The following is a 10,347-nucleotide window of genomic DNA, read 5'->3' on the forward strand; positions in this document are numbered from 1 at the left end:
GGCTAATTCTCTTTGCTCCTTTGGGAAACAGCCAGTAAACAATGTCTCTCTGTCATGCCATTATTTCAAGATGTTAACATGGTATATCTGCTCACCTTTACGCTTTCCGGGTTGTCGTACTCTGTAATTAACTTCCCCCACCTTCTCGATGACTTCGTATGGACCTTGCCAGGTAGCCAAGAATTTACATTCCACGGTGGGAACCAGAACTAAGACCCTGTCACCGGGTTGGAACTCCCTGGGTTGGGCTGTTCTGTCATACACAGCTCTTTGATCTCTCTGGGCTTTTTCCATGTGCTCCTTCACAATGGGAAATATGGCGGCCATTCGGGTGCGCATTGCCGTCACGTGTTCAATCATGGTCCTATGGGGACATGGTTGTTCCTCCCAGGTCTCTTTGGCGATGTCTAGCAGTCCCCTGGGTTTGTGTGAATACAGCAGGTCAAAGGGCGAAAACCCAGTGGAGGACTGTGGGACTTCCCTAACTGCAAACAGGAGGTAGGGGATGAGCTGATCCCAATTCCTTCCATCTTGGCCGACTGCCTTCCTTAGCATGGTTTTAAGAGTTTTGTTGAACCTCTCGACTAATCCATCTGTCTGGGGATGGTATACAGAGGTTCGGACCTGTTTCACCCGCAGCAGGGCACACCACTGTCTCATGACACGGGACATAAAGGGAGTCCCGTGGTCAGTCAGTATTACTTTTGGTAACCCTACCCTAGTGCTGAAGAGGAATAGCTCATGTGCTATTTGCTTAGCATTAGCTTTTCTAAGGGGGATGGCTTCTGGATACCTGGTTGCGTAGTCCATCAGGACAAGGATATACTGATGGCCTCGAGCACTCTTGGGTAGTGGCCCTACAATATCCAGCCCCACCTTTTCGAAAGGAGTCTCTATAATGGGTAAGGGAATGAGAGGACTCCTGTATCTTGGTTTTGGAGCAGTGACCTGGCACTCGGGGCAACTGCGACAGAAATTCTCTACCTCCCTGTGAATACCTGGCCAACAGAACCTCTGTAATATTCTCTCTTTGGTTTTATCCACCCCCAAGTGAGCCCCTAGTATGTGCGTATGAGCTAACTGCATAACCGTTGGACGGTGAGGTTTTGGCACCAGAAGTTGTTACACCACTTTATCCTGACATTTAATGACCTGATACAAGAGACCATTCTTGACTGCGAAGTGAGGGAATGAAATAGTTAGCCTAGGTCCCACCAGGGTTCCCTCTACAACCTGGACATTCTTAAGAGCATTATTTAGGGTAAGGTCCTGTATTTGCGCAGTACCAAACTGACCTTTCAGAGGGGGTTTCACTTCCACATCCAAAGCCTCATCATCACTTGGTCCGGGTTGCAGCTCTGAGTCGGCCGGCTCTTCTGGTTCTGACTCCCCACCACTGGAGTCTGCTGCAAGAACTTGAGCTACAACAGATGAGGAATCGCATGGCTTGGAAGAATTGACCCCTGACTTGTTAGCTTTTTTTGCCTGGAAACTTACGTTTTCGTGGTTCTAGCTCACGCCTCTTTTCTGCCTCTTTCCACAGCATGGAGAAGGCTGGGCAATCTCGACCGATCAGGACGGGGACAGGGAGGTTCTTAATTACCCCCACTATAACATTAAATGTGCCTTTGGTAGTTGTCAGCCTCACCCTGGCGGTTGGATACTCACGAGTGTCCCCATGTACACAAACGACTGGGACGTGTTCACTTTGAGCAAGAGGTGAGGCTTCCAGGACGGACTCCTTGACTAGTGTTCGGGCACTTCCCGAATCGAGCAAGGCTTCTACATCCCGTTGATTCACAGTTACGGGGCAGGTCGGTCTGCAGTCTGCACTTTCCCCAAGGAGAGCAGCAAAGTTGGCGTGTAGACTGCTGGAGGACGCAGCTGTGGGCATTGGCTCGTCCGGCTTGTCACACTGCCACGAGATATGTCCTATTTGGCCGCAGCGGAAGCACTGCCGAGGGTCTGGGTTTGAGGATCCTCGTTGCTGTTGAAACGGGTTAAGCACCCTTCTCTGTGGGCTAGCAGGAGCACTACCCTGTGGAGTAACTCCAGGTCGAATTCCACTACGCCGAACAGGCACCGGAGCTGTTGGTTCTTTCCGGGTGAGACGAAGCATATCCATGGCTGCTTGATACTGTTCTACGGCTTCTACTAACTGCATGGTGGTTGTTATCTTCTGCTGGCTGATAACCTTTTTAGCATCAAACGGCAGGGCTCTTAAATATCGGTCGATGAGAAGGATCTCTACAATGGCTGCTGGACTGTTTTTTTCCGGATCCAGCCACCTGTTTGTTACTCTGGTTAACTCATGTAATTGTGACCTTGGGGTTGCCCCTGTTTGAAATGTCCACTCATGGAACCGTTGCGCTAAACTAAACTTGGTAAGGCCCTGGCGGCTTAGTATCTCCTCCCTTAACTTATCATAGTCCTGCCCAATCGTCCCTTCTACATCACGAAAAGCTTTTAGACAGACAGAAAGGGAGCCACAATCCCTACCCATTGTGTCTTCGCCCACCCCTCTCGAGCGGCTGTGGCCTCGAAAGCATGGAGGTAAGCTTCAACATCATCCGTCACTCCCAACTTAGAAAGGAAGTCACTTGCCCGGGGTGATGACCTGGCAAAGCCGTGTTCATTTCCTGTTGGGCTCTCTGGCCCTCCGCCAGCAGCTGCAACAATTGCTCCATGTTGTTTTCGGGATCAGCTGTGTGAAGTTCTGAAAAAAGTTGAACTAAAGCGTCAATTCCGTCACTTCTGCTCATTCGCACTTACGCCCACTGCCCGCATCCTCCACCACATGTGGTATCATCAGGGTTTGAACCACTTAGCAGGGTGTAGGGCTGTGCGTCACAGAAGTAGAGAAGTCAAAATAAGGGTTTTAAACAAAAGTCGGTTTATTAAATAACAAAAAGTCTTTCCTGAAGCAAAGCATAAAGTTCATCCACTGGTCCTTAGTTGTCCTCCATCCACTTGCTTCTTCAGTGGGATCCTGTCCAAGGGATTTTCCTCCACGTCTCCTGCTCCTTGCTTGTGGCTGGTCTCCACTCCTTTGTTCCCCTCTCTCGCTCCCACACCTGAGCTCCAGCTTTAATGAGGGCTGAGGCCTTGGCACCTCCCCCAGCCGTGCCTTCTGGGAGATGCAGTTCCCCCGGCATCCATCTTGTGGGGATGTAGCCACTCTCCTGATGAGTCACATAACGCCCCTCTATAACCCGCCCTCTTGTGATGCCACAGTTGCTATAGCATCACAGGAACAACCTACAGATACAACCATGCACGCTCACATATATGCTCATATAGAGTCTCCAATTAACTCCAACTTGTGTGTCTTTGGGCTGTGTGAGGAAGACCGAGTACCCTGAGGAAACCCACACAGACAAGGATAGGACATTCAAACACAGAAAGGCTCCAGCTGAACCCGGATTAGCAAAGTTCTATTCATGCAATTTTCTGGAGCTCTTTAAGACTCTTTTAAGGTTGATCTCGTTTTAAAATGAGACAGCGAGAAACCTTCAGCAAAGACAGCATCTTTAACCAAATCATAGAGCTAATATTACAGCTCTTTTAGCTAGCAAGCTACAGCTGATGCATTCTGACAGGTGTCATTTCAGCTGGTAAAACTGATTGTTGGCTAGAAATGAGCGCCTTGCCTTTGTCTTCTTTTGTTTGAAATCAAGGACCCATTTTTTTAAAAATGACTAAGAATTGTGAGTGGGAAATATCTGCCACAGTAACCACTGTCAACAGAAAACAGTGACTGTTAGCAAACAGGTGCTCAGCCACTGTGAAATGACAGGTGGTGGGCAGTAATGCAGCAAGAACAATAGCAATGTGCCTATGAAGGTCATGAAGAATCAAGTCAATGTATCCATAGAGAATATTACAAAACTGAAAACCTGACAAAGGTTAAAGAAACAAGTCTGCAGACAAGTTTTAAACATATTAATTAAGGGGAAAACTATTGCGCAATTTAAACCTTTGGTTTAGCCATGTAAAATGGAGATCTGAGGAAGAGGAGTTTAACTCTGACAGATTATAGAAGGAATATTTGGGTCTCCTTTTGACATACTATTGGTATTTAACGAGACATTTCACAGCCAGGTCGCCTGCCACAGTCAATAATTCAAGTTAGAAAATGTGTCTTTTTGAGGACATTAATATAAAAAAAGCAATCATTTCAAACAGGTCTTTGCCAGGTTTCTGTGAGACATTGACAAATGGAATGTGGAATATGAAGGTTTGTACAGCAGGACATCTGAAATTACATTTTTGCGACAGGTGCTTGGGAGTATGCAGAAAAGTCTCTGTGTGATTAGATGAAGTAAGGAGTAGATTGTCAGTGTTGGAAGCACTAGTTTTGTTGTAGGAGTTAGGATACAACTTGAGTACTACTACTAAATATTTGCACTGATATAGTGTATAGGGGGAGTGGGGCTTGTTGATCCTAGCAGAGACTGACACGGAATTGACAGTGATGCAATGAGTTAAAGGGCTTGGAGGACCAAATAGTCGGTTTCTAGGAGTTTGGACTAGAAAAACAATTTGCGGTGTGCATGTATGATATAAAAAAAAACTATAGCTGGAAAATCTCTTTTAGAAAAGTCTTGGCATTTCCAGAATTGATATGAAAATTGTCCAGGAACTACACTGCATGTCTCAGCTGATCATACAGAGTTCTGCTGCAATAGCTCAGACTGCTGAATGGGCATCTTGTTTGTACAGAACTGAATAATAAAAGCTTCTGCTTAGGGATGAGTTATTGATAGTTGGAAGTTGTATCCGTTATATCACAAACATTTCCACCTGAGGTGCAACCAGTTTTATCAAATCTCTCTTAAACATCTCTGATGGTGGAGTCAGTTTTAATCAAAGGGGAAAGAGAAGGCAGCTTAGAAGCAGGAGCTTTAGACAGGTAAACACATGGGACGGGTGAGAGCTCCAGAAGTGAGGATATAGAGCAGGAAATTCATCCAGGAAAGTGAACCTGTTGGTTAGCTGTAGTGTTAAGACAGGTGGGTGGGAAGAGCATGTTTCTTTTCTGAACCAGCGTCCAGTGGTCAGCAGACAAGTGTCTCATTTTCTGCTATTGCATAAATCAAGGAGCAGTTCAATATGAGCACAAGAGGGTGGAAGGACACGGGCTACAAAGATGCAATGGTGCTTCTAGACAATCTGTCTCTGACTCTGGAGCCACACAGAGACTGGTTTTAATGAACCAATCACTCCAATGCTGTAGGATGCAGTATGATACGTCAACTGACTGCAGGGAGTGATCCAAGAAAAAGCTATACAAGGATGTGCTCTGTAACTAGGAACCTCACTGGTGTTAGTTCTTTGAACATGGAGGATTTGATGGCTGGTTGGCACTTTCACATCTAACTTTAATTCATCTATGTTGTACTCTCATTATGAGATAATAAAGTATAGACGTTTCAAATCCATACGATATACACCGCTTCTTTAGATCCAGTGCACTTACAGTCAGTTTTAATTGTCTCTTTGCTAATTCTTCTGGTCTTAATGGCTTGGCACAAATTGATTTTCCCTAAAAAAATTAATCAATCCCACATCTCTACTGTTTGTTGATCCACACTGCATGGGCTCTGCATAAAAATGATAAACACTGCAGTCATATGACAGTGCGTGGGAGACAGATGCTTTTTGAGATGAAATACTGGATTTAGCTGGCATAAACACCCTACTGAGAGGCACCAATGCGAACATAGGACAGATAATAGGGATCAGCTATCCTCATAAATTACAAAACACAGATGGTTTTTGTTTTAATCATTATTTATCTGTAGATTTTTTTCTTTTTAAGTCTGCAAAGTTATACACATCTAGTTACAAGTTGTTCAGTTCTGCTGACACTGAGTTCAACTTGTATTAGAAAGCCTACAGGCACACTTTGATCTGTATTTGTACAAATTGTGGCTACTCTGTGTGGCTGCCCACAAAAGTGTAATGCTGAATAAAAACTTATACTCAGCTTATCAGCTATAAATAGCAACATGCTCAGGTTAAAATTGCATAGCAATGCCCTGATCGCTCACCTCAACATATTTTATCCAGCAACATCCTCTAACTCATCTTTGAAGGATTACCAATGGGTCAAACAAGCATGAGGCATGAACAGGCTCTCTATCCCCTTTCCCAGGTTTGCAGTTCACATAGAAAGTATAAAGTCTGGCAATCACTTTGTTAAACCTAAAAAAAAGGAATCCATCCAATAGATATACTGCTTATTCATAGCATCCTTTAAAGGGTCTTGGGGGCTGGAGCTAATCCCATCTGGCAATGGGGCGAGAGGTGAGGAACAACCCAAACAGTTTGTCAGTGTAACACGGGCAATTTAGAGGCTCCAATTAACCTAAGCTGCATGTCTTTGGACTGTGGAGAAAGCCGTAGCACCCTGAGGAAACCCACACAGACATGAGAACATGCCCACTCCACACAGAAAGACCCAAGCCAGCCATGAGGTTAAAACCCAGAGCCTTCTTCCAGTGAGGAAACCGTGCTGCAGTGTATTTAGTGATGGTCAAAAATTCTGTTTCTCAAACAGTATGAGCCTCGGCACCTCGTCACGACAGCCTGCCCACTGCATCGCTGCTCTCTTCACTCGAAGGTATATGGCTCTCGTCGCCATAGCAACCATTGCACGATGTATTCAGTGCTTGGTAACCAGCACTAGTGTAGGCTGAGGAAAATTGCATGCTTTCTATTACCTTTTTAAGAAAAAGTGGTGCATCATGCAGGCGAGATGATTTCTCAAGCTTTTTATATGTTGTCCTAAACTGTCAGTTGTGGAACAGCTTAATTCTCACAGCCGGCAACACTGTGTCACGTGGTGCTGCCACACAGCCACTCACTCATCACATTTGTTTTTAATAATTAAGGGCTGCATGAACAGCAAAGCTCCCCCTGTCTCCTTCTACATTAATAACACGACTGATTCTGGGGACATGCACAATGAGTAGACCCTGCCAGCACCACTTAATAATGTCTTTATACTTTATGTAGAAAACTACAGGTTGCATAATCTGCCCGAGAAATGTGGCGAACTTAGTTTTCTTGCAAATAAACACATTTATAATTTATCGCAAGTTGAATTTCAAAACAAACTTTTTCATTAAAACATGATATGACCTGAATGCTGTTTTAACATCTCTGGGTTGTAAAAAAACGTTTAGGATAACTAAAAAATCGAAGAAATAATTTAAATAATTATAGGGCACAGACACATTACATTTCATTTAGCTGACACTTTTATCCAAAGCGACTTGCAATAAATGCATCAACCCCGAAGGTACAAACCCAGAACAACAAGAATCAAGAAAGTACAATTTCTTTAAGAAAGCCAAACTACACAGTGCTATAAGTAAATGCCATTTAAGTGCCACAAAATTGTTAGTTTAAACTTTTATTCAAGGTATAGTCAGAAGAGGTGTGATTTTAGTTTGCAGCAGAAGATGCGTTGACTTTCTGCTGTCCTGATGTCATTGGGGAGCTCATTCCACCATTTAGGAGCCAGGACAGCAAACAGTCCTGATTTTGTTGAGTGGTTTGCTGTCCCTCGCAGTGAGGGAGAAGCGAAGAGCAGAGCACAGAGCGGAGTGAATGGGCTGGGGTGAAGTTTGACTATGTCCTGGATGTAGACTGGACTGAATCCGTTCGCAGCACGGTATGCAAGTACAAGTGTTTTGAGACGGATTCGGGCAGCCACTGGTAACCAGTGAAGGGAGCGGAGGAGCGGAGTAGTGTGAGTTAGTGCTGCATTCTGGATGAGCTGCAGAGGTCGGATGGCGCCAGCAGGTAGACCTGCCAGGCGAGAGTTACAATAGTCTAGGCGTGAGATGACCAGGGCCTGGACCAGAACCTGCGCTGCCTTCTGAGTGGGAAGGGGGCGTATTCTCCTGATGTTGTGCAGCATGAATCTACAGGAATGTGTTGTTACAGTACTGTTGGCAGTAATTAGGCATTTCTGAACATGAGCTAAGTGTTTAATGCTATACCGACTGCTCTGATATAGAATGGTGGGGTTGCAACATCACAAGCTATCTAATTAACACTTTGCCCCGACAACCGTCAAAAATCACTGAGGCAGCCTGGTGATCTGACCTGCTTCCTCTGACTGCCATTATGAAATAATAATTTGCTTCTTTTCAAAGAGGTAATTATTTTTGACACTTCTACCTTATGCATTACATACAGTACTCATTACAGCAAGTATATAATTAAATAAGTGAGAAATCAGTGAGAAATCAGCTAAAACTAAAATTGCACTCAGAAGAGTGTATTCCTCTGCAAAAGCCCAACAGTCTTCTCAAATTCAATCAAGCTGCAGGATATTTCACACACTCATAGATATCAGTTCCCAGATTGTGCCTGATTTTTGTCATCAAGATCCATGAATTATTCCATGAGAAATTATTATTCACTATCTCACAATGTCTAAGAAAGAGACAAAAATTCCTGGATCCACCCAATTCAGATATGTACCACAATTTAATGGGTTCTTCTCTGACCCATATTGCAACCTTTAACCAAGTTCTGTGGAAATCAGCACAGTTGTTCTTTTGTAATCTTGCTAACAAACACAAACCATCCCCCAAAACATGGACAGGGGTGAAAAAATAACCTCATTGGCAGAGGTAATTAAAAAAGAAAAATGCTGCCCTATTTACACAAACAGTTTGAAAAAATCATCAAATGAACACAACTTCACGACTTCAGGAGTTAAGGTTATGTATCTCAGCCCACAGACCCACCAAGATAACACCTAAGATGATGTCTTACCTGCTCTTTTATCTCCTGAAGCTTGTTGCTCTGTTCGCGTATGTCATGGAGGAGCTGCAGCGCTTTATCATCCTCCTGTGACACCTCCATTCTAGCCTGTTCCAAACTACGCTTCAGACTCTGCAACCAAAACATTCACATGTTCAATCAGTTTGTTAGATACAGACACAGACAGTGAACAGAAAGAGATGCATTCTTATATACGTTAGGAGCCCTGCAATGACTCCTTAAAAAGTTGTTTGTTGAACTTGCTGAAGCTGCTGATTTTAATGTATGTCCATTTTGGGGGGACATGCTGTTGGATTGAATTAGGCTGGGAGGTGTTTCTAGCAATATCTGTGCTATCAGACAAACACACTCACACACACAACAGTTTATATGGTGTCCGCCGTAGTAAGTCCAGGTTTACTCACACTGCATTCTGTGATATAGGTCGCCAGATCCTGTTCCAGGATAGTCCTCTGGGTCTCTGAGGCCTTCAACTCAACATCCTTCTGCTGCAGCACTGACTCAAGGTCAGACATCTTCCTGTGGACAGGTGAGATCTCCTGCTCAACCTGGAAACAAGCACGGACAAAACTTCTCTCTCTGTGATGCCCATATTTAACAAAATTACAGCGTTATGTAGCTATAGACCAGAAGGTAGAGCAGAGTGTCTGCGAATCAATCCATTTTGTGTGTCTCAAGTGTCCTTGGGCAAGACACTGAACCCCAAATTGCCCCTGATGGCTGTGCTGACAGTATATGAATGATGTGTGACAGAGGAAGTGCTGCACATAGATGCACTGTATGAATATGTGTTCCTGTACTTACATCTTTGTGAGGACCATTTGAAGCATAGACCCTACAGAGTGAGGACATTTTTGGAAAGTGAGGACAATTCGACAGGTCCTCATTTCAGGGCTGTTTAAGAGTTTAGACTTGGTTTTAGGGTTAAGGTTAGGCATTTAGTTTGGATGGTTAGGGTTAGGGTAAGGGTCTAGGGAATGCATTATGCCAATGAGTATCCTTACTGAGCTAGAAGTACAAATGTGTGTGTGTGTGTGTGTGTGTGTGTGTGTGTGTGTGTGTGTGTGTGTGTGTGTGTGTGTGTGTGTGTGTGTGTGTGTGTGTGTTTGTGTGTGTGTGTGATTGGTTGAATGGCAAAGTTCGAGCATTTAATTATGTCCCCTACTGTAGAATACTGTTATGGTAGTGCTATGGTAGTTGTGTACGCTTTATTAGGGCCTGAGCGCTGACAGGCACTGACAGACAGTGAGGCCCTATTGAAATTGTAAGGATTATTATTTATTTTTTTCAGGCAAATCAATTGGCTTTTTGAGGGCTTTAATTTCTAGTTTTATTTTTAAATCTTATTATGGTGTATTGTTGCCATGGATACGGTTGGTTCAGATCAAAGGCACAAATGTACATATAGGAATTATGTCCTTTGATCCTTTGATCCTTTGATGTAGGTAGGTCTTAAATTAAGTGAATCAAGGTTCAATCCTCACTTGGTTTACTTGGTTCACTAGGTTCACTTTGTTATTGCTTAGCTCTCTGCTACCGATT

General features: G+C 44.1%; 1 protein-coding gene across 1 annotated transcript in view; it reads right to left on the minus strand.

Moving 5' to 3' along the window:
- LOC133002192 (citron Rho-interacting kinase) overlaps positions 1–10,347 on the minus strand; it is a 46,328-nt gene that overhangs the window by 35,653 nt on the left and 328 nt on the right. Inside the window, exons 3-4 of the mRNA XM_061071959.1 lie at positions 9,210–9,353; positions 8,797–8,916 (exon numbers count right to left, since the gene is read on the minus strand). Coding sequence (XP_060927942.1) covers positions 8,797–8,916; positions 9,210–9,353 — 264 coding nt within the window. The remainder of the gene's footprint in view (positions 1–8,796; positions 8,917–9,209; positions 9,354–10,347) is intronic.

The sequence above is a fragment of the Limanda limanda genome, chromosome 5, assembly GCF_963576545.1.
Source record: "Limanda limanda chromosome 5, fLimLim1.1, whole genome shotgun sequence".
In the NCBI taxonomy this organism is placed as follows: Eukaryota; Metazoa; Chordata; class Actinopteri; order Pleuronectiformes; family Pleuronectidae; genus Limanda; species Limanda limanda.